Source organism: Mauremys mutica, chromosome 7, assembly GCF_020497125.1.
Source record: "Mauremys mutica isolate MM-2020 ecotype Southern chromosome 7, ASM2049712v1, whole genome shotgun sequence".
Lineage (NCBI taxonomy): Eukaryota > Metazoa > Chordata > Testudines > Geoemydidae > Mauremys > Mauremys mutica.
In genome coordinates, this window is record NC_059078.1 from 84,375,272 (window position 1) to 84,400,955 (window position 25,684).

The following is a 25,684-nucleotide window of genomic DNA, read 5'->3' on the forward strand; positions in this document are numbered from 1 at the left end:
TGACCTGCACATTTCCCAGAGTCACTGGGAGCAGCAGCTCAAGTGATTGCGTTGGCTACTTGAATCACAGCAGCCCTCACAGTAGATTTTCCCACTCCAAATTGATTACCAACTGACCGGTAGCTGTCTGGTGTTGCAAGCTTCCAGAGGGCTATTGCCACTCACTTCTCAACTGTGAGGGCTGCTCTTATCTTGGTATTCTTGCACTTCAGGGCAGGGGAAAGCTCATGACAGACAACATGGAGAAATTCGCTGTTGAGGCAATATCAGCAGAGCAGAGTTGCAGCATAGAATCATAGATTAGGGTTGGAAGGGACCTCAGAAGGTCATCTAGTCCAACCCCCTCCTCAAAGCAGGACCAATCCCCAGACAGATTTTTACCCCAGTTCCCTAACTGGCCCCCTCAAGGATTGAAGTCACAACCCTGGGTTTAGCAGGCCAATGCTCAAACCACAGAGCTGTCCCTCCCACCACAAAGCGGTGTATGATGATGACGATGGTTTGCACTCCTACCACACCATCTGCTGCCAGCAGCACCCAGGACACAACAGTGGTAGTGTCAGTGAGCTGAGCTGAGCAGGCTGCACGCTTGCTGTGGTATGGTGTCTGAAGGAGAGAAGAAAAGCAGAGTTGCAGCGGAAGCAGTGTATGCAGTCCTATTGCACAGTCTGCTGCCAGCAGCACCCAGGAAGCACCCAGGACACAACAGCAGCGGTGACAGTGAGCTGAGCTGAATGGGCTCCATGCTTGCCGGGGTATATCGGCTGTGCTGGAAAAAAGCGTTAAATGATGGTCTCCCATTGCTTTCCACAGAGGGAGGGGCAACTGATGACATGTACCCAAAACCATCCACAACAATGTTTTTGCCCCATCAGCCACTGGGAGCTTAACCCAGAATTCCAATGGGCGACAGAGACTGTGGGAACTGTGGGATAGCTACCCACAGTGCACTACTCCGTAAGTTGATGCTAGCCACAGTAGTGAGGACACACTCTGCCAACTTAATGTGCTTAGTGTGGACATATGCAGTCGACTGTATAAAATTGATTTCTAAAAATCGACTTCTATAAAATCGACCTAATTTCGTAGTGTAGACAGACCCTTACTTTATGAACATCTTGGACGAAGTAACAAGAGTTCAGCCTTACATGACACTCACCAGTGTCCATTAGCAAATATATTATTCTTTATATTCTGTTTTGTGAAATCTTATCCTGCTGTGAAGCTGTGCAGAAGCTTTATGAGAAGACTTACAGAGAGGCAGAGTTTGGCAGCAGACACCATTGAGTTCATGATAGTTGAGCTCCTCAAGAATCTAAATATATTTTGGCTTTTTCTTTACTGTATGCCTAGCCCCATGTTGCATCTAATTTGCAAGAGATAATACAAGCTCCTGCCTGCCACAAACTGCCCTGCAACCAGAATGCTAACATTTTGCATCCTGTATGCTTTATAAATCAGGCAAAATATAATCTCTCTTAAAACTCTAAATAAAAACGTGATCAGCTCACAGACTGGATTAGCCAGCTGGATACCATAGCACAAAAGACAAAGATAACATGGGCAAAGTTAAGCAACTCTTCCATCGCAACAAATCACAACAGGAAAACAATAAAATATTGTATAACAAGACTGAAATACTAGAAAAGTCAGTGAAAGTTAATTGACAAAGTTTTGAAATGGCAGAAAGGGAAGAGGAGAAAGATGACTAATTCTGGGCTTTAATCACAAAAATCATCCATCCTTCCCTTAAAAATACCTTTGTGTAGATACATAGAATACATGAAACTCTGATAAACCCCAAACACGAGTACACATATATACTTAAATACCACAATTTTTTCTCTCATTATTGCCTTATTAGGCGTGGCTAAGGCAGCCATAGGATGTTACACAGTAAATTATGTCACACATTCAATCCCAAACTGAAGTGTAAACAACAAACATAAGAATCCATCGTGCCCAAAAATCAGCCACTAGATATCAGTTTACTAGGAAGAAAAAAAGACCTTAACTTTATTTCTGAGTCTCTATTCTCTCAATAATAAATCTTGTCAGTTTGTATTATGCATAAATTCGGTAACTAATATGAAACAAGATCTCTAATAAAATAGAGAATTCAGCTTCCCACAAGTGCAAGATAAACAAAAACAAATTACAGTATTGAATTATAGTACATATAGAAAGCAATTCCCCTAAGCCAATCTCCAACGGCAATAATCCCCTGAAACTGCTGAGGTAAGTAGCCCAACCCTACAAAATTGCAACAAACCACAACAAGTTATCATTAGAAGATTGCTACCATCTTGGCATATATTTGCTGAGTTTCAGCGAGATAATATAATCATACTAGAGCTGGCTAGGAATTTTTCAACTTAAAGTTTTTCCTTGGAAAATGGCCATTTTTTATTAACAATAAAACTTTTGTGGGAAAGAGTCACTTCCAACAATTTTTTTACTTGACTTTTTTTGGAAAAAAAAATTCAAAATTACCATTGACATTTTCTAAAAGAGAAATTCCAATTTTCCAGTACAAAATAACGTCTCATTTTAAACTAAGCTAATTATATGATTGTTTAAAAAATTTGTCAAAGTTGAAATGAAATGTTTCAGAATCATCTAAACATTTTATCAACCCAAACCAATTTTTTTATTATTGTCTATGAAAGTTTGAGATTTTGACTTTTTATCCTGCTACATAATGTGTGTGTGTGTAGATTTATATATATTTTTGTGGGGTGTGTGTGTGTGTATATATAAAAATCTACACACACACACACGCACCACAAAAATGGTTGCCTACTTAGCTCTAACAAACAAAATAGAAAATATGATGTCAATTAAATAATACAGGAACTTCTAGATATTAAACCTCTTAATTTCTGTTAGGGAAAGAGATATGTAAATGCAAGGAGAGGAATACTGCTCTTGTGCGAGGACAGATTTTCCCGCTGGCAGTTGATGATCTTAGCTGATGACTTTCACATGTTTTTTGCTGACTCATTTTTTCAAAATAATTACTGTTAATTTAGAGCTCAATGATGCCAAAACCTACACAGGTGGCCAAGTGAGAGAGAGCAAGGAGCCTGGTCCCCACAACCTTCCTTGTATACACACACTCATTGTACTTGTATCTAGGGACCTGGACACAACTGCTATCCTTGCACTTCCTGAGTCTAGTGCAAGAGTCCCCCAGAGTGAGTGAGGCCCTGGCCCCTCCCAGAGAGATCAGCAAAGACAGGAGAGAGGAGAGAGATCCAGGAATCCTGTGACACAAGGGAGGGGAGCCCAACAGACAGAAGAAATGTCTCTCGGTCTCAAAAGGCAAAATGAGTCGTCATTTCGACTGAACTGGTCAAAGGAAGCTGAGAGAGCCACTTTCAGAAAGAATGAGAGTGGATGATTCTGTTTCTCTCTCTGGTGTTAAAGGAATAAAATTCCTTGCCAAGCTTGTAGTAGGAAGAGGAAAAATTAAAAAAGGTTACTGGGACAGATTGAAGGATAAAAAGGAGTTGGAAGCCTTTGAGTTTTCCTGACTGGCAGACATGATACCCTTATTTATGGCAAGGGTTTTAAAGCCTGTTATTTAATAAGAACTTAAAAGATACAGGAAAGGTGGGGTCTTTAATTAGTGGAAAGCATCCTTTTCACCCAGACACAAAATCACATCACTCTCCTCTTTATGAGGAGTCCGGCCACGTTACAAGCTGAGATACAAAGGAGATTTCAAAGGAGATAGCAATAGGGTCAGCTAACTTGCAATGAGTGAATATTCTGGAAGTGGAACTGAACATTGCCATCTTGGTGGGAGAACTAAAAATTCACTTAACTATTCTGTTAAGGACCCCTCATAGAGAGTGAACAGAAGTGGCAAGTTGCCCAGCTACAAATTCACAGAACTTTTCAAGTCATCTTTTCCAGGGAGACTTCAGGACTGGTGCTGCTCCTCACTGATTAGAATGGCTTTAATCAAATTCATCCTGCCAGAGAGTTACTCATGTGGGAGTCAGATGCTGCGTGGTTCCTTACTTACATTTGTGTTTTCTGGGACTGAAGTCTGAACAGATTGGTAGGAGCTTATTTTTAGGCCTTCCTGAAATCATGATGGCACTTTTTTTTGGCTTCCAATTTGGGAAGTTCAGCAAGTTGAAAACAAAATATTAAAAAAGGAAGTTTCCTAAAGAGTCCACTCACTTCATATAGCACATTTCTTATTACCTATCTAACTAAACTTGCAGGCACCATTTTATATCATGCGCTCATTTCTTTTCTAAAAAATTTCTTTTAATAAAATGAGAGAAAGACATTCAATTTGTAGGCATAATACGAAACTTCACTCCCTCGCCTGGATCATGCTTAACTCCCGGCTATTGAAACAAGGGTCTGAGTCACAGAAAATACATTATGTTGAACAGTGCATCCAATTTTCACACATTTTAAAGCACCTTGAAAAATGGTAAGTGCTAGTTTTCCAAACACAATGCATGTTTTCATAACACACTGAATTCCTTTTCAACTATGTGAATAGGAGGTTTGCACTTTTTAAGAGTGTTTAACCTAAAATGGGAATTGAATCCATTCAAAACAAAAGTCACAAAGAGCTGATGATGTGTACACTGTGTTTGAACTATCTGATGAAAGGCTCTGAACATTAAGTTTCTTTGGCAGCATATATTATTGTTTCACTTATGCTTAAGTGGGACCAAGTATTCTGCAAAAATAATTAGAATATTATCTAGTTTCCCATGGTTTCTGTAAGTGCCTCCATATCCTATAGTGCAACATTTGTTTTTTGAACAATAATATTCAGGAAATCACAAGTGATACTTCTTGCTTTCTACAACAAAGACTCCCAGATACAGATATTAAACCCTTAGGCACATTAGAAAACCCTTAAAATGATTTGACTAGCTGAAGTACGCAGCTGGAGCACCGTGTCCAATTTTGGTCACCAATGTACAGAAGAGATATGGCGAAACAGGAAAGCATCCAAAGGTGAGTGACAAAGATGATCAAAGGGATGGAATGCAAGCCGTATGAGCAAAGGCTAAAAGAACTGGGTATGTTTAATTTTGAAGAGGAGATTGAGGGAAGACATGACAGCCAGCTTCAAAATACTTGAAAGGCTGCCATAAAAAAAAGATGAAGAAAGTTGTGTTCTCTTGTCAGAGAGGGCAGGACAAGAGGCAATGGGTTCAAACTACAGCATAGCAGATTTAGATTAAGGCTATATCTACACTACAGCTTTTGTCGACATAATTTATTTTGCTCAGGAGTGTGAATAAATCACCCTGAGCAACATAAATTACACAGACATAAGTGCCGGTGTGGAAAGCATTATATTGGCGGGGGAGCTTCTCCCACCAACATAGCTACTGCCGCTCATAGTGGGTTGGAGTAGTTAGGCTAATGGGAGATCTCTCTCCTGTTAGCTTAGAGTGAGTACATTGGAGATTAGCATCACTGTAAACTTTCCCAACTGTAAGAAGAGTAGGCTAATGGAACAGAGCGCCTAGAGAGGTGGTGGAAGCTCCTTTGCTGGAGGTTTTCAATAGGAGGCTGGATAGCCACCTGCTTGGATGTTTTAGACACAACAAATTCTCATCTTGGCAGGGGGTTAGACTAGATAATCCTTGCGGTCCCTTCCAACCATATGATTCTAATATATAGATTAGACAGAGTACAACGTCACACTAGAAAACTTTCCCCAATAATGACGGACACCACAGTTACAAAGCTGTGATGAATCAGGGTGTTGATAGTGTACTTCTATACTTATAGACTACTCTTGCCTTCTGATATACACAGGATTGCTCACATTGCTCACTTCAATTTGCATGGATATATCAGAGGGCAAAACTGTGCCCTTAATTTGTAGGCCAAAAAAAGAAGTTGAGGATGGTGAATTATGAGGGCTTGTGTACTTCAAAAATATTTAGCAGAAATGCATCCTTTAAAATATATATATTTTTAACCACTGTGGGTTCTTTCATGGAGAGTCAATAAGTGATGAAAATTTCATTATCTCTTTCTCCATCCCTGTGGAACACTAATCATGATTAATTGGACACAAAAGCTCATCTCGTGTTGTCAAACTGTGTTTTATTTCAAAGTTAATTAAGATGTGAGCTGAAGCTACAGTAATACAGTGTAATCTTTAGCTTTAAATGCAGGTGTTCTATACCATAAGGAGACTGTAGGTCTCTATACCATTGAAGGTCCTTGCAGTAAAAACCAATAATCAGAAGTCATACTTTAAAAAGAGCACTCATCTGTCTAAATTCTTGCAATCTATTAGAATTGCCTGGTGCCAGCCCACTAGGTTAATCAGCATCAATGGAAATATGTGCCAATCAAAATAAGAGTATATAGAATTTACAGGGGCATTTTCTTAAATGCTCCAGACTACTCTCATCAGCCAGTAGTCTCTATTTGACATATTGCTACCAATACATCTCTGCATACAAACTAACATGCATTAATTCATGCTAGTATGACCTTGGGACATGGGAAACTCCAGTTCATATTGGTTTAATTAATAGTTATCACCTTAGTTACAAAATAATAATGGAAAAGGAAAAGAACTGCAGCAAAGCAAGTTACTTTTTAACGTGTTTAGTTCGTACAAGTGGATTGTTACTCCTGATGATTAGGGTCCATCTTTCATGCCAGATTATGATGAGTAGCAAAGGCCACTGTGACTGTCACAGAGAATAGTTCCTGTCAGTTGGTGACAAGAAGCAATGCACGTGGCACCAAGCAGATGATGACAAACCCTAGCAAATGATGTAAACTTGTAGAACACTAAAGATGTTTCCCTCTCTGAACCATAATCTAGATGAAAGGGGCAGTGCTGGCTTTTCTATTGCCAATACATTTTTTTGTTGTTTTTCTTTTTCTGGAAACTGGCCTAAAGAAAAAATACTCCCTGGGTGGCAATGGGATGCACCATCTCCAAGCCTGACTTTTAGAGTAAAGAGGTAGTAAGGCCAGGAAAAACATGATTTTTTTTAAAAAAAGTAAATAGATTAAGTACCTCCGCCCCCCCTCAATCATGAAAAATAATAAAAACAGAAGCAAATGCTGTTGGTTTTACCTTGCATACCCACTAGAATTAATTATTTAAAGGCTACTGCTGTTGTCAATGTTGGATCATCTAAATCCTCTTTATGTCAGCAAGTCAATTTGTGGTATTAATTTATTCAAAGAGATTTAAATAAGGGAATTTGTAAAGAAGAAAACAGACAAACTTGCCAATGAAGATTCCACCTCTAAAATGAAATTCTAAAAAAATTCATTTACTGCACAAGAATTTGTATTATAGCCATCTTTTGAAGTGCTTGGCTGTAAAACATTGTACTAAATATATACATGAAAAATGTTTGGTATGAATTTTCCCTTCTCTGTCTTTTCCTTCCCTCTCTCACGGCAGCTTTTTTGCTACAAGATCAGTGTTTGATGTTTACCATCAGTAAGTTCATTTTCACAAACACATGGCATTACATATGTTTAAAGTCCAGCTGGACCACCAAGGAACCACTGCATCACCTGAGGCACTAAAAATCTTCCTACTGAGTCAGTAGTTGATGACCAGGCATGCAGGCCAGTAAAATGCTTTCTACAAATAAAATCACAGATGTGAATCGACTAGAGTGGGGTAACATTTTTTAGCTGAAACTTTTTTCCACCAAAGAATGCAAATTTGGTCCAACAAAAAACATTTTACAAATTTCCACCAAAGAATGCAAATTTAGCTGAAACTTTTTTCCACCAAAGAATGCAAATTTGGTCCAACAAAAAACATTTTACAAATTTGTGTCAAATTCACCGCAATGCTTTGCCAAAAAACAATTTTTATTTTTTTTAAATATTTTGATTCTTCATTCAAAACAATTTTTCATTTTCAAGCTTACTTTAACTGAACTTTAAAAGCTCAACGAAGAAACAAAAAGTTTTGTAACAAGTAAAATTTTTCTTCAACTTTTTGACTCACCAAAAATTTAGAAAAAATATTTGTTTTAGGTCAACTTGAAAAAATATTCCCCCTTGGTTTGTTGGTATGGCCAGTGAACTGAAAAAATCAGTTATTTGCAGAGCCCTGGAACTGACACTTGACTGAGAAGGCCACAACCAGACTCAAATTTTGTGACAAAAAGTAAATACCCTGAGCAACAGCTTTTACTGATGACTTTTCCCAAAACTGGATACATTTTGTTTCCCCCAAATATGCAAAAGAAGTTATGATGTCCTTTGAAATTAATGCCTTCTACTACAAAGAATGGCTGTAGATTAAATCAGTCTCTGTCAACGTTACTGCCTGCACAGTGGGGTGGAGTGTAAAGTATCTGGTCTTTAAATAAACACTTCTACAATAAATTTAATGAAACTAACTCTTTTGAGCATCCAATACTGAATGACAAATATCACAATATTTATGCTAACCAAGTTTGTTCAAGAACATCCATATAATTTCCCTTTAAGGATGATCTATAAAATAACTTCCAAGAGTCTTCCTTCATGCATGGATGTATCTGTTGAGTTAACATACGCTCACTTGACTTTAAATCATGTAGGAATAGACGTACATTGAAATTGCCATATCAGATCAGATCACTCCATCTCTTCCATTTGCCTATCAGACCAGCCAGTTTCGGATATTTCAGGGGGAAATGCAAAAAAAACCCAACACCACCCCATTCCCCCCCCCCAAAATTAAAAAAACTGGTAGTGCAAAATAATGAACTAACATACCCACAGGATTTTTTTTTCTACTGCCCAACAGATATTCTCTGAAGCATGAGTTATATACTTTAACTTTTGTTACCCTATCTAAATAACTCCTTATATTTCTAGGCCTAGATTGAGGCTTTTAATCACATCATCTCAGAAGGGGAACACTCATTCTCAGTGGTGAGGACGGAGCAATCTGTACTATCAATTAGGATGGAGCAAATTGTTCTCCCACACATGCCCCGATCTTCAGGCCAATTCAAAGGTGGTGGGGGGAGAAACATAGTCATCCTGCCTTATTCTCCACTCAACTTGACCCCCTTTTCGGCACTTTGTTCCTCAGAGAGAATAGAAATGAGCAGTTTTTGTGCTCATGACAGTACATAGATTGCTACTGTATTTATTACTATGACATTATATTACATTACATTATGTTATATGAAAGTTGATGGGAGTTAGACACCTAACTCACAAAGGTGATTTGGTGAATCCCGTTAGGGACTTATCAACATCTTTAAGCTGCTAAATACCTCTGTAAACTTGGCTCTTGGTTTCAATGATATTTTGTGGCAATGAGTTCCACACACTGTATAAAAACACTTGTGTGTGAACTGCTTTCGATTTTTATAGGATTTAAAGGAAGCTACATCTTTGTGTCACAGCTACTAACAGGAGTGTGAGAGCCACAGGAAAAAAAGGAGAGATTGTTAGTTACTGAATAGAAAGGATTAGGAAATGTGACAGCAGAGATTCAAAAGTTAAGGCCACAGATAATGGTCATGACACTATTTACTGAAAATAGCCTATGGCCAAAAAGTTATACAAATTCCAGTATTAACATGTGATTGATCTTTATATGAACACAGCATTCTTCCCTGATATCCTTTCTAATTATGCCAACTAAATTAATGTGCCTCCCTAGGTTTTTTTGTTGCAAGTTATAATTTGCATACTGATATGACAAACTTGGCATTAAGATGGCAGTATTAAAGGTGAGAATAAAATGAAAAACTGCAAAAAAAATTTCTGTCCATCTTCTTAATAGTGTGAGAGGAAGAAATGGAAGTGATATAATTAGAAACGACCAATTAGAAACTAGTACATCAGAGATCTGACTATTTTAGATTGTAACATGGCAAGACAATATCATATGTTACTTCTTGTTTCCTTTAATTGGGTTCTGTATTTTACTGTTTCCCTATATACTGGATAAATAAGATGACAACATCAGTTTTAACAAACCAAATAAATCTGCAAAGACTAAAGTTTTTATTTTTAAATGAATTAGACTGGGAGTCTGTTTTCGTGTAAGACAATTAGCTATATATTGTACTTTAGTTTAATCGCATGGAATTAAACAGTTGAAAAACAAACTAAATAATTTTCTTGGATAGACACGACCTCAAAGGATGACAAGCTATAAGTCATTTAAATCGCACATCGTTTCTTCAAAGCTCGTTTCAAAGCAGGGAAAGGGTAGAAAGGGATGGCAATATTGGATAGCTACTAAAGAAAGCTCTACACCAGCTTGTCTCTTTAATTTTTAACCAAAATGCTTTTGTATATCCTAAGCAGCTAATAAAACAGTGACACTTAAGGCTATGTTAAAAACAGTTGATGAGCTAATTAACTAACCATGGTGGTTGGAATAATTAAGATCCTTAGATCCTATTCCAAAAACACTAGCTTCTATAACTAGAATATCTAGCAAACACTGTAGCTATGATAATTGGAAAAGGCTTCGTTGAATTATTAAAGACTACAGAAACTCAATAAAATTCACTTTGATGAGACAGAACAAATATCTTCTGCAGGAAAATGCCAAAAAATTGAATAAGGTTGGAGCCAAGGAGGGAGGTGACTAACAAGGCAAATATAACCATCTGAATAGATCATTTTAATGTTAGTCACAGTGTGAATGAACATAATTATATGCCTCTTTACTGTGTTCATGTTTTTCTCTTTCAACTGCAAATCTACTCAACTGTCATGTGTAGTTCTCAAGATGTTACTAATACTTCGTGTGGTAACAGATTATTCTGCCCATCTGTGGGCTTTGTAATGACATAACCTAGCAGTTCAAAAGTACCAAAGCTCGAGGATGAGTAAAGGTTTTAATATGGCCAGATTGGAGCGTTTTTTTCTTTTTATAGTTTTTTAAGGAATAAATGGATACAAAGAGAAATTGAAACTGATTTTAAAATATTTGGATAGGCTAAATGAAATCAAGATATACTGCCTCTAATTGCTTGCACCTGTATGTCTGTTTATGCTGAAGAGCAATTAAATGACTAAAAGACCTTGTAGATCAAACTAACAAGTGGTTCGGAACTAGAAAAGATAATTGTTTCTACCTACTAATTTAGAGGCTGATTCAAATTAGTGCTGAGCACTTACAACTCCCACTGAAGTCAATGGGAGTTTCAGATATAGAACCCCTCTCAGGAATAGGCTTAGGGACCAGTCCATCAGTCCTTACTTAGGCAAAATGCCTAGAGAAGTCAAGAAATGAGAAAAGGTCATAGAATTTAGCCCTTGGTTTATCTGAAACCTTTCACTCTGTTCCAGGCAATAGGTATAAATATTTATTTCAATCACCTATCTCAGATTCTGTACTGGTACAAGACACTATAACATACAACACTAAAATATAATCGTATCATATAGCATCCCCGCCAAAGAACCCCAACATCTCCCAGTAGATTATCCCAGGAATCCACCTACCATAAAATACAGGCCTCCCGCATCAATTATTTCAAATCTATCAAACCATCCATCAGGAAAAGCCCCAGGAAAAAGTGGACACTTGCAGTTTGGATTTCCATCTAAGCACTTATAACATGATCATCACCAGGGCCTGAAGGGCATTAAGGACAGGCAGTGGTGAGTGCAGTCCAGAGCATGGAACCCCTTATGAGAAACATCCTTCCACTAGCCACCTTCTTTTTACACTGGGAGCTGCTAGAGCATCACTTCTGATCACATCAGTGAGGCAAGAGATGCCATATACATTGTTTAGCTGTATATGTGAAAACCAACACCTTAAACCCCACCCAGATACGAAACAGAGGCCAGTGCCCTACTGACTACAGAGCAGTGGTGTGACGTGCTCTCACTAATGTGCTCTCTCTATATATATTAATTCCTATTCAATAATGGTTGAATTCTGCCTCAACTGTTCACACTAAGAAGTACTTTACTCTGTAAGCAGCAGAGTCAGGTTCTAAATGGGCAGCCACATTAAACATAACTGGATACAATTTCCCCAAAATAGGAATTAATGCTCAATAGGTCAGTAGAATACACACAGCCAACATCAGGGACTTGTTAACATTGAGGAGAATAAAGCAAATAGGAAAAACAAAATAAATTAGCACTGTAAAGAACACTTGATCCAAGTAGTATCAATGAAACTCACAAACTGACCCCACCAACTCTATCACCACCATCATGAAACATTCTATTTCTATTCATAGTACCTGAATTCATTATGGTCCCCCCCATTGAGAGGACTATCTGGAATATACAGTGTGGGAAACGTTATAGAAAACTGAGGTGGAAGGTAGAAATGGGCCAGTCTGTGCCATCTTTCCACTAGAGGTGGAAGAAAAATGCTATATATTTTCTGCAAAAACGTCTAAACAAAATTAAAAAAATTTCTGTGGAATTTTAGGGGATTTTCAAAATGGGGGGCTGGATTTCTTTGTCCTACTGTCCTCTGAAAGAAAGAAGTCTTGAGATGAATGGCATTGTCACTTTTGATAACCTAAGGATCAAGGAAATTGTATATAATTAAAAAGAAAAATTCTGTATCTTTATATTTAAACTAGTGATGCTGCTATATAACAAAACTTGTTTATTATTATGTCCTTGGATATTGTGTTCATTTGGGGTCTCTCTATCTCAGAAAAGATTCAAAAGAAATAAAAGAACCCGAGAGGTGGGTGATGCAAATGACTAGGGAATGAAGGGACCTCTGTATAGAGATTTTCAAAATACTGTGACTTTTCAATTCAGAGAAAAGACAAATAAGATGGGACATGATAGAGGTATGGAGAATAATGAATGTTACAGGTAAAGCCAAACATTTTCCTATTTGCCCTCTCCTTCTATCAAAGGCAAATGCACTAATCCCATTTCACAGATTGAGAAATAGAGGCTCAGAGGTAGTACGTGACATGCCCAAGGTCACAAAGCAAGTCTGTGCTAGCAGCAAGATTAATGCAGTTTTTATGGCTCCCACTCCCATGCCTAATTCACAAGACCACACTTTTTGCCAACTGTCTCATCCATATAGCGGGGATTTCACCTCACCCAAAAGGAGTTCTGATGAAGTGGGCTGTAGCCCACAAAAGCTTATGCTCAAATAAATGTGTTAGTCTCTAAGGTGCCACAAGTACTCCAGTTCTTTTCGTGGATACAGACTCACACGGCTGCTACTCTGAAACCTGACCTCACACAGATGCTGATGATTCATTGCCTGCATCATATGGTAAGGAGTCTAGACAGGGTTATCTGGAAAGGCAAGAAGCAAGTAAATGTACATTAAATGTCTAATAGGTAACATGTCTGAGGCACTCTGGCCCAATCCCTTAGCCACAACACTGATGAAATGGAAAGTATGTGGAAACAGAATGTATGTCTATGCTTCATGTTTCAACAGCCTCAGGGAATCTCACATCTAGTCAACACCTCTGTCTGGAAGAGCTCAGTGTCTGACAGGAAAGCAACCACCGTTGGGCTGATAGTAGTGCTGTGCCATCTATTCCTGCTCTTTGCCAACAGGGGAGAGGAACATAATCCAGACTCTCCCTCTCTGCTACCACAGTTAAACCTCTGCAGCATTCACCCTATGGCAATCTGGCTCCCCAAGAGTTAGGTTTGTCACCTTTGCCACACACCACATTCTGCTACTGATATACATACTGAATCTGGAGAAATCTCACAGCAGCCTAGAGATGTGATGCCTCTAAGAGAACTAACTGGAAGGAAGACTGATCTCATAGATGGCTATCACTAAGTTCTGAAGAACAAATGTGAAGTGTGTCCACTACAGGAGCAACCAGACAGCAGGCACTCTTCCAGCAAACACTACAGTGGACCCACACAAAGGCAGAGGCTGCAGACACAGTCCCAAGCATCCATTGTTGAGACCACCTGTCAGTTTACAGCTTGCTACCTGCAGGGCACCCAAAGCTTTCAATCCTCACCCATTCATACTGTACAAATGGGAAGCTACACAATAGAATGTTGATGACATTTCATCATCCCTGTTGAACCTAGGCCCTGTACTTCTGCTGCGTATATCCCTCTTTTAACTGAGATGCCGAATAACCAGTGAGAGTGAGCCATCACTAAACAACTGGAAAAAAAAGTTCCCCATCATCACTCTGAGTGAGTCAACTGTGAGTTTTGTATTTCCAAGTGATCATACCGCCAGATGTAACAATTGAGGGAAGGTGCCAACTCTAAAGGCAACTTCAGTATCATAGTATACAAAACCCAAGAGGAATATCACAGTCCCCTGCAAGCATGTAGGAGTCACAATATGATCCTGGAAATCTAGTCATTGCATGTCATGAGCACAATCTTGGCATTACGTACATTGAACAGGTATGCTTCCCATTCTTGTATGCAGCAGGGCACCACAGAGACCTCTGTGTTCCATCCACCGTGTACATAATGAAGGAATGTTTGCAACTGCATAAATCCTTGCATCATTTTGGTGTTGTGTGTAACCGTGCATGGAGAACACGATGCCTTGTGTAGCCCTGCATGGAATTGAGGAAATCCTGGGGGTATACAGAGGCTGTGGCTGACTGATGTGAGTAATCCCAGTGTCCTCTGAAAGCACTCAAAGCCTCGGAGGCCAAATGCAGCGAGTGACTGGTACAGTGAAGGAGCATGGCTCCCCTCCTGCTTCCGATCCCCCTTCAGCTCATCACAGAGCCTGTACCTCTGGATGATTCAACCCTCATTGAGAGCAAGGAATATCAGCCATACAAGGGAAGCTCTTCTTTGGAGACTGAGCCTCCCTTGCCTAACACTTCCTTTATCTCAGTTACCTCATTATGTAAAAACCCAGCATGTTCAGGTACTGCACTGAAGTCTCATTTTGATGCCTCCATCCATTACCATTCTCTGTAGAATCCCCCATACACCTGCATCCTGCATATGAACCCTGAACCTTCCCACCTCCTCCCTCTGCCTCACCTGTACTCTATCCTAAACCGCTGATCCTCCTCTACATTCCTTTTTCTCTTCCCATCAGCCCTGGCCAAATCCTGTCTGTATCTCTCACTTTCCCATGCTCAGATGTTTATGTTGGGAGTTTATCGCCTGTTTGGTGTACTTAACCAGTTCTAATCTTATCCTCAAAGAACAGCAGGTTCATTTAATCAGTGCCTCCAAAAATGATGAGCACATCTTATTAGCCTTATCTACCTTTAATTGGACAGTGATCACACACTACAGTACAATTTAGAACAAACTACAATTGCCAACCCTCTTGATTCTTGCTTTCCTTATTGCCAAACATCGCCTCATAAAAGGCATACTTTGCCTCTTCATGAATCCAAAGAGAGTAATGTGAAGGTATTTGTCAACCACAGTTCTGAACAGGTAGGTATCTGTGTTTAAAAAACAAGCAAGTGTTGATAGATACAGCAACTGTATCTCTGGATACAAAACTTCTAAATCCAGAATCTTACATTATGGGATTTGTACAGTAAGAAATGAGGGTAGTGCAGTGGGAAGGGATCATTGTGGCTTTTCAGAAGTTGAAGTAACCCGTAGCCTGTGGACTTATCAGCCTTACAGAAAATAAAAACATTTTTACTAAAAACTCATTCTAATCGAATGCTTCAACAAAAAAAGACCACCTCTTACATAGAGAACACTGAATGTGAAAGATGGGAAGCCCGTGATGGCACAAGGGAATATTTACTGTTATTTCGGTGAGGAAAATCCAATAACGCTTGATTCCCTATGCCGATGTAGTCCTGGAAATATTTGTAACTGTCTTCATTTTTCTTTCTTCCCCTCACTTGTGGGCCTCACAAATCATTTACTCCAAGTGCTGCCTTCCTACCTCTATTGCCAAATGTCCACAGAAAAAAGTGGCAGCTGCTGCATGTCCCAGCTGTTTTTAATGAGCCTGAAAAATTGCAATGACTTCTCTTCTTGTACTTCCTAAACTGCTCCAATCCCAAACCAGTTCTATGGGGGTTACACAAAACAATATAAGGTACTTGATTCACCCCTTGGCTATGCCAGCTTCCATTAGTGTAAACCAGGTTGCTGGGCCCCTGGTGATGGAACATCCTCCCTGAGGGGTGTTGCAGCCATGCAAGGTAACCACTGCTACCTTGCTCCACTGAGAACCAGCAGTGAACCAGCACTGTCCCAAAGTGGCCTGGAATGGCCCAGGCAGGAAGTGAAAATCCACTGGCTGAAGCATCTGGGAGGGCAGAGTGGCTCGATCTGTCCTTTCCCAGAGCTGAATGGGTTCTGGAATGTATCTATTCCTGTTGCCTCAGGGACATGGTGGGGCCTATGGTTTACATTCCCTTGTGTCTCTGAGGGTGACTAGACCCCATTATCTTTTATGGCAGCATTTAAATTATCCAGAAAAGAAAAAAAAAGCACAAAAGAGCATATTCTATGGCAGTTTGATCACCGTCACTCTCAATTTAGAAGTGATGGATTTGGTTCAGAGAAAGAATCAAAACAATAGAGACAGTTTGGTTAAAAAAAAAAGTTCTTGACCAGCTCTACTCCTAACACATTTTAAAACGTGACTATCTTTGTCTACACTAGGTGCTAAGTCGGGTTTAACAAGGTGCTAAGTCAGGTATAACTAAGTCAAGTGCTAGCACATTTGCTGTTACACTTTATTATCCCAGTGTAGACAAAGCCTAGAATAAAAAGTTAGCTCTCAAAGAGTAGATGCATAGCTAAGGCACAGTTCATGACTAGCGAGACGTACTGTCCTCCACAGCTTCAGTGGAATAACAATCTATGTCAAAAACAGAAGTCCTGAAATCCCTGAGAAAGTCACAAAAACAAACTGACAAACTTTGGGACATCTCAGGAGACACCTTCCTACCAGACAAAGAAAAGTGACCAACATCTGAGCACCAATACCTAATTGGTGTGTGGCCCTCAAGATTTCTGCTACTTGCAGTCTCCTCTTGCTTGGAACTGTTGTTCCCAGTGGACCAGAATGGAAGATTGATTGACAAAATAGTGAATAACTTACAATCCATTATGAATAACCAAGGCCAACGAGGGAGGGGGGGAGCTGGTTCAAATTACCGGGGCCTGGTTTCCACAGCTTCGTCAGCCCTGTTTAGCCGGTCCACCCTTGCTGGGGGGCCCGAATCTGCTCTTGGCGGCCCTGTGAATAACATCAACATTCAGGGCAACCTTGAAGAATACTAATGTATAAATAATATAAAATTAAATTCATAATGAATTTATCAAATTTTGAGTTATTGTACTTATATGAAGACACTGCTGTACTTCAGCTGCCCCAAAATTGCAATAATCGCTCTAACATATATGTCATTGTTATTACAAAAGAGAGTCTATACATAAAAGTGAAGAAAACCAGGGTGTAGAACAAGAGTCAACCAAAAAGTTTGGGTCCGATTATTTTCTCACTGTTTTGTAAATTGGGAGGTAACTCCATTGACATCAGTTGCACCATATACCATTGTATAACCAGTGCCAATGAGATGTGAAGCAGGCCAACCATGTACAAATTCTCAGGTGCTTTCATAGCTAAGATATAGTCAGGACTTCAGTTAAAGCCTCCTGATTTTCAAAGTTTATAATTTGGCTGTAAAAATGTTATGCTGTGCTGAAACTTGGTATATAAGGTCTTGTGCTGGAAGTGATTTTGGTTGCACAATTTAAACAAAATCTGTTCAGCTGTCTGAAGACACAGAAATGCAAGTGAAGAAAAAGTGGTTACCAGATACTGGCACTTTTTCTGCTTGTATAATTCAAAAGAGATTCAGTTAAGAAAATTGAACTTGACAAGCAATTAACATCATGTTCCACACTTGCTCTGTTCAGCAATGTCTCATCACTATTTTCTACTTTATAAAGTAAAAATAACAGACTATATCAGGGTGGCAGGGCTCTTTTGTTTGCTCACCCTATTGGCAATCATTAGAATCATGAAAAAAGCTTCTGAAATTCTGCTTTCTTTTGGTGGCTGAGTCTACTTCTTAACTCAACCAGAGAGATGGGAGTGGTCCCTAAGCAGGAGGACAGAGCAGATCCTGGAGGAAAATCCTTGGAATAGCAAGCTCAGGGATAAAGCTCTGGTTGGGGTTTATGCTGTATTATTGGTTTTTGTTATTAGTTACTGATAAAGCCATGCCTAGTAAGGGGGCATGTTAGAAAACTACCTCAGGGTTTTCATGCTCTCTTTAGAACCACAATGCGAAATGTTAGAAAGTTCCCAGTGCACTGATCACATTTCAAAATGTACGTTTCAGAAGGAATTTTGTTACCTGAAGCTGTATGCTTTCATCTGATTGTAAATCACAAGGGGCCTCATTGTGACACAAGCCACAGCCTGTAGTAAGGCACGAAGTGCAGAGCCACAGTACCCCAGTGGATCACTGAAAGTATTCTGCCTCAAAGAATTCAGAGCTCCCCAGTTGCATTGGGGGGCATGCAATCAGCACCACCCCTTTAAAGGATGTGGTATACTCTTTTGCTCTGGCTAACTCTTGCAGCGGACTGAGCCATTGTTCCACCTACTCTCTACAATCTTTCGGATACATTCTTTCTTGAGGGGGAGAATCTCAGTAGCAGCCCCTGTGCTATAATTCTGTCATACCCTGGCACCGAACATGCAACGGGGAAGAGGAAGGTTCCACTCCAACAGGTCACATGGGGGGAGGAGGCTCCTTAATCCCATGCTGCGGGGAAGAGGAGGGATGGAGGATTCTTGGTCTCATACATAAGGGTCGGCCACAAATGTATTTATATCTTTATTTTTATGTTCTTTAGATTGTACAGAAGTAAAAATCTATTCCTGGGTTTTTTAAATTAAGTTATACGCTTTAAAAGTTCTTTAATTACAGTAAATGAACATTAAAAACCTTCCTACGCATGTCTTTACTTAATATGACAAAATCAGTGGGGCCAGATTCCATGTCAAATTTATTTGGCTCGTTTGCTCACAGGACTATGTTTTTAACTAAAACTAGCTTGTGTTTAAAACAGTTAATATTGTGATAGCAAGTTATGAAAGAAAATGAACCTGATACTTTTATCCCCAACCTCCTTTCCACTGTGATTTTTTTTAAAAAGGCAAAAAGCAAAATGATAGCCTAAAAATAATCGTCATGATATAATTAGTCTATCCTTGTTAAAATGCTGGATTACAGGCACAGTAAGTAGTTGATGCTGCATTAAAAATAGTGAGTTATTGTGAAAACCGTGTGTGTGTGTGTGTGTGTGTGTGTGTGTGTGTGTGTGTGTGTGTGTGTGTGTGTGTTAAACATCTTTGACAGAATCGAAAGAGACAGAGGATTTGAAATATTCTGAAATTTACCTTAGTTCACACTGCAGCTGACCACTCCACTCCCATTTAGTTACCCAGAACAATCACATTTCCCAGCAGAGTTTACTCATTTGCAAGATAAAAGGAAGACATTTCTGCACATGCCCATAATATTCTTCACCACTGGGGGCAGCCATACATAAGACTGCATTCACTGAAACCAAAGCAACAGTCGGAGAAGCTTTCAGAATGACAGTATGCAGGAGTGAACAGAGCTTGTTCATTGTATGGTGTTATTCTGTTATTCTGTGCTCCAAAGTAGCTTCATAGCTGGATCGGGTGCTAACTACAATAACTGCTGTACTATGGAATACAGATATGTGAATTCAGATAGCTAATTGTTGCTTGGAGGAATCTATCATGCTTTCACATAAAGAGAGATTTTAAAAACCAGGTTTCTAATTGTAAAGATGCAAAACCGTAATATCCATGAAGATCCTATTACCTAGGAAGAATCTGACATTTTGCTGTGAATGGTGTGTTGGGATTTATTTATTCTTGGAGTGTTCTGCGTGGCTGGCAAAGAATAATGTTCCAAAATCAGTCCATCTCCCAAGGGGTCCAATTTTTCTTCCTGGGTGTCAGCAAGCCCTGACTCACAACAGTGCAGCTGACAGGGACTGTCATTCTTGTGGCACCCTAAGCAAAAACAAAAGACCTAAGGACGACCTTTGAACAACACAAAGGATGGGTATGTTTTTCATTTTTTAAATATACAGCTTGTAGCTTCTGCATAGACCCTGTTTTAATTGTTCTATTGACTTATCTTGATATGATTTAGGATCATAGTTAAAATGTCCATTCATTACATTTATTTAAACTATTTTACAATATTTATAAAGACATTTTTTAAATCTGAGTAAAAGAAAATAATGTGCAAAGTAGCTGTCAAGCTAGAAATTTTTTAATGATTTTTAAAAGAAAGATTCTTAGCATGATTTTAAAAATGACTGATCTTTTGGGGGGATAACTTTTCTAAGTTGTTTTTATTTCCAGGTTTCAATGTAATTAGGCTACTGAGCGGATCAGCTGTAGCCCTGGTAATAGCCCCTACTGTATTACTGACAATGCTTTCTTCTGCTGAACGAGGATGCCCTAAGAGCTGTAGGTGTGAAGGAAAAATGGTATATTGTGAATCTCAGAAATTACAGGAGATACCCTTGACTATATCTGCTGGTTGTTTAGGTTTGTCTCTTCGCTATAACAGCCTCCAAAAACTAAAACATAATCAATTTAAAGGTCTAAATCAGCTCACCTGGCTGTATCTAGACCATAACCACATCAGCAATATTGATGAAAATGCTTTCAATGGAATACGCAGACTAAAAGAGTTGATCCTGAGTTCCAACAGAATCGCCTATTTTCTTAATAATACCTTCAGACCTGTGACAAATCTCCGTAACTTGGATCTGTCATACAATCAGCTGCAGTCTTTGGGATCTGAACAGTTCAGGGGCTTAAGGAAGCTGCTGAGTTTACATTTGCGATCCAATTCCCTAAGAACCATCCCTGTTCGAATATTCCAAGATTGTAGGAACCTTGAACTTCTGGACCTGGGTTACAATCGCATCCGAAGTTTAGCAAGGAATGTCTTTGCAGGCATGATCAGGTTGAAGGAGCTTCACTTGGAGCACAATCAGTTTTCTAAGCTCAACCTGGCACTTTTTCCAAGACTAGTCAGCCTTCAAAACCTTTATTTACAGTGGAATAAAATCAGTGTGATAGGACAAACTATGTCCTGGACCTGGAGCTCATTACAAAGGCTTGATTTATCTGGCAATGAAATAGAAGCTTTCAGTGGACCTAGTGTTTTTCAGTGTGTGCCCAATTTACAGCGCCTCAACCTGGATTCAAACAAGCTCACGTTTATTGGTCAAGAAATTTTGGATTCTTGGATATCCCTCAATGATATCAGCCTTGCTGGGAATATATGGGAATGCAGCAGAAACATTTGCTCTCTGGTAAACTGGCTAAAAAGTTTTAAAGGGCTAAGGGAAAATACAATTATCTGTGCCAGCCCCAAAGAGCTGCAAGGGGTGAATGTTATTGATGCGGTGAAAAACTACAGCATTTGTGGCAAAAGTACTACAGAGAGGTTTGAATTAGCAAGAGCTCCCCCAACATTTAAACCAAAACTCACCAGGCCTAAACATGACAGCAAGCCCCCTCTGCCCCCAACTATCGGAGCCACCGAATCCAGCTCAGAACTCGAGCACGACACAGAACACATCTCCTTTCATAAAATCATAGCAGGGAGCGTGGCCCTTTTTTTGTCCGTGCTTGTGATCCTGCTAGTCATCTATGTGTCATGGAAGCATTACCCAGCCAGTATGAAGCAGCTGCAGCAACACTCTCTCATGCGAAGGCACAGGGAAAGAAAAAGGCAGTCACTGAAGCAAATGACTCCAACCACACAGGAATTTTACGTAGATTATAAACCTACCAACACTGAAACCAGTGAGATGTTGCTGAATGGAACAGGACCCTGCACGTATAACAAATCAGGCTCCAGGGAATGTGAGGTATGAACCATTGTGATAAAAAAAAGCTTTTAAAAGCTGGGAACTAGTGGTGCTTTATTGAACTCTAGTGACTATAAAGGAAACATGGGGTTTTTTTCACTCTTTTGGCACTGCACTTCCATGTCACTTTTTGGGTACATTCATAATACTGCTCATTTTACTCTCATACATAATCAAGTCATTGAAATTTAAATATCATAAATAATGTGAAGCTTCAGCTCTGATTTAATACAATACCTATTGTACAGACCGTCTAGTGATTTCATTAAAATCTCTCTTGTTTTCAAATAGAAAACTTCTTTCATAACTAATCCACCACATCTGCAGTGAGTGTGCCTCTGTTTGGGCAGAAAAATGACAACAATGCAAAGAAAAATGTTTTGAAATTCACTTTATGAATCAAAGACACATTGAATGAGCCAGGTACTATAGCTTCATATAAATTCTAAGTTGCTTGAGCTTAGAGATGGTGCAGGAACAGCCCTGAAAGAATGCCTGATTTTTTGTGCAATGTAAGGCATGATCAAATAAGCCAGTGCTAAGTAAAAGTTTCAGGAGATCAGTGTGTGTCACAGAAAACTAAGGGGAGAGAAAAAAACAGGCTTAATAAAGAAAACAGAAAAAATGTAGAATGCAGTTTACTATACTGTAAGAAAATACAAAGAGTTTCTAGAGCTAACTACTAATTGAAACCTGTTCATGTGGCTTCATACAAAAGGTGCCAGTGTTTATCCCTTCTTACATCCAGTTGCCTTTCAGAAAGTAGTCAAAAGGCATTCATTAAACCAGGCGCAGAAATTCCTTATTGATGTAATTAGAGGAACACAAATGTGCAGTAGCAAATGCAAGACCACTTCCTGCACACATTTGTTTGGGTGCTCATTAGAAATTCTCTTTTCAAGACTGTCAAAGACATTAATGTGGTTAATCAAACCATTAAATCTGTCATTTTCTTCATTTTTTTATTTGTGGTCTGTGCTCGTTAGAGTATCTGGATGTGCTTTGCACACCACCCATGTCACAGCTAAACGAAGCTTCAAGTATTTAGAAATCCAATCAGGGTACATTTTAGAAACACTACAGCAACTGGAAAGAGCTTCCAGTGAAAACTGGTTATTCTCTAACCAGAGGAAGAATGCATTCAAATGATCTTTAAAAAAATGACAAATGATTTTTTATCATAACCCTGCTGACATTACAAGAATTCATAGATATTCATTTTTAATGTGAAGTCATTCATCAGTATGTTACTGGACAAACCCAGATGGCTATTTGTAATCCGGATCACTCTCTCTCTCCCTCAAAGTCATTGACAAAATTGTATTGATTGCAAAATATACCATCACTCATATATTAAAATAAGTTATAACCTTCACATATTAGACAAAGGATCTTTTAAACTCTCTTTCTCATTTTTCAAATAGAACAGCATCATTAAAGAAGCTAATCAGTAATTTCATTATCTCTATTTTGTAACTTGATTTGGCTTAGTAAATTGCACGTCTTTGACCACTTGGAAGGTAACGTTTCTACAGCGCAGTTTCACTGCAGCAGATTAGAAAAAGCAAAATCTTTTAACAGGGTGTTCTTGTGGATTCTTTGCTTACTGGGGAAAAATAATCAAAACAAATCACCTTGAACTATGCTAGATACCATGAAACAAGGTCAGAACACATCATTTAAACAGCACTAATGCACTTAAGCTCTTTTTAGTGTAATAAAACTATTTTCTTTTTTAAGGTCTATAAACAGAAAATAATAGAGAGTGGATTATTCATAATATACTGAATCACGTACCATGTAATTCTGGTACCATATGTTTACTGAGTGCAAAGAGTCATACATTCCAGCATGATTAATAATGCAGGTGCTTGGTGCACTTTAAACTGTACTGCTGAACATAATGTAATTTTCCCAAGTTGTAGTTTTGAAATTTATATAAAATGTCAGTAAAATGAACACATCTAAATCCATTAAAGAACTACATTCTCTACCAGCAAACCTTGCCTATGACTGAACTGAAGGATTAGAGTTTGCCACAAATACAAGATTAAAAGGCATCACTGTACTTTTTGGTTTCATCAGTGCCTGAAATGGTGACCAACACTACATGCAGCCAAAGAGAAAAAATTACATTTACCAAAAAATGAAAGGATAAAGGAAGCTATTTGGGGATGATTCATATACTTAGAAAAATCTATTTTATACAAATAATCCAGGATCATTTCTACATAAAAATATTCAGGGCATGTTCTAAGTAACTTTGTTTTCTATTTAGTATTTTCTTCATGTATGGTCAGAATGAGGCATTAAAAAAAACTTGACACATTTTAAAGTCAACCTTAAAAAATATTTTTAAGTCATTCAACATCATATTTCACTGAGGACACAATCTACAATCTCTTCCAGAGGAAACACACGTAGAAACAAACAAACTGCATTTTTTTAAATCTAGGTGTGTGTCAAAACTGAGACCAACTATGGAGTCTCTTCAAATACCAGACACTATTATTACTAAACCATTATTACTACATTCTTCAGCATAGATGGTTAAGATAATAATGAAAATTCAACTTGGTTATATTAAAGTATAGACATGATTAGAAGGGCAATTTATTCAATTATTATATGAAAGATGCCGAATAGTTTATATTTACATTTTCACATATTTTCAGTGATAAACACAGATGGATGGGTAATTATCACTACAGTTATTTGATAAAGAAACTGCTGGCTCACTGTGCAGAACATAAAGGCCTGTGCCAACAATCCCCAACTGAACAGCTAAGAGGTCTGAGTTGAATAATGGTTATTAAATCCAGTTGTGGTGACAACGGGTTATCAAATGGTTTAATCTAGCCTCAAACCATGTTATCTACAGATTAAAAATACCATGTTTGAATCTAGGTAGAGTCCTAGGTTGACCGAACCATGTTACCATTTAGCTGCAGAATTTAACAACTGTGTTAACACCACCTGTTTTGGCTGTCTATACAGCACAGTCCTGTTGTCGCAAATCCTAACCATTTTGATTTCCAGTCCTACAGGGTAAATTCCACTGAACTACAGTAAGTTCCGGTTAAAAAGACTCTCCTTTCCTGAAAAACAGGTGGAGGTTTTTTAAGATTCCATTATGATATGACCCTTCTCATTCTTCCTCAAATATGAGCAAATAACTCTACTCCTGGCCCAGATTTTGCCTTACTTAGGGCACCTTTGTGCCACTCTGTCATAAAGCTACCCTGAACTGCACCACTGGAGGATTTCTCTTATATATAGAGGAATCAACAGGTGTTGTACAGCAGCCATAGTCCCTTTTATGCCACCCCACCAGATTGCAAGTGTATGGGCCTGGCTGGAGGAAGTGGGTATGCATAGAATTCCCTTATGTGCCAGTGATCTCCAGGTACCCTTAATTTACACCTTGGACTTGAGTAGTGTCAGGACACTCCAGAAACAGGGGAGCACCAAGGTGGCTTGAAGCCAGTGATGCCTTCTCCCATTCCTCCTCCAAAAAGTGCTCCTTGGCCACAGATCAGGACCTGAGGCCCTTCATTCCATATATAATGTGCTATAACCCTGGGTATGTCTACACTTAAAACACTACGGGGGCACAGCTGCACTACTTCAATATAGATACTACTTATGCCAACAAGAGGGATTCTCCTGTCAGCATAGGAACCCCCGCCCCCCCCAATTCTTCCATTGAGCTAGCACTGTCTACATGAGGAGTTAGGTCAGTATAACTATGTTTCTAGGAGTGTGGATTTTTCACACACCCCGAGTCATAGCTATATGAAGTAATTTCCTAGTGTAGGCCAGGCCCCTGTCTACTGTTTTTTTGTTC

The 25,684-nt window shown here is 39.0% G+C and overlaps 2 protein-coding genes across 2 annotated transcripts in view; one reads left to right on the plus strand and one right to left on the minus strand.

Annotated features, from left to right (window-relative positions):
- CTNNA3 (catenin alpha 3) overlaps positions 1-25,684 on the minus strand; it is a 967,088-nt gene that overhangs the window by 518,519 nt on the left and 422,885 nt on the right. The window lies entirely within an intron of this gene.
- LRRTM3 (leucine rich repeat transmembrane neuronal 3) overlaps positions 19,867-25,684 on the plus strand; it is a 143,839-nt gene continuing 138,021 nt past the window's right edge. The window contains exons 1-2 of the mRNA XM_045025627.1: positions 19,867-20,006; positions 20,312-21,837. Coding sequence (XP_044881562.1) covers positions 20,003-20,006; positions 20,312-21,837 — 1,530 coding nt within the window. The 5' untranslated portion in view covers positions 19,867-20,002. The remainder of the gene's footprint in view (positions 20,007-20,311; positions 21,838-25,684) is intronic.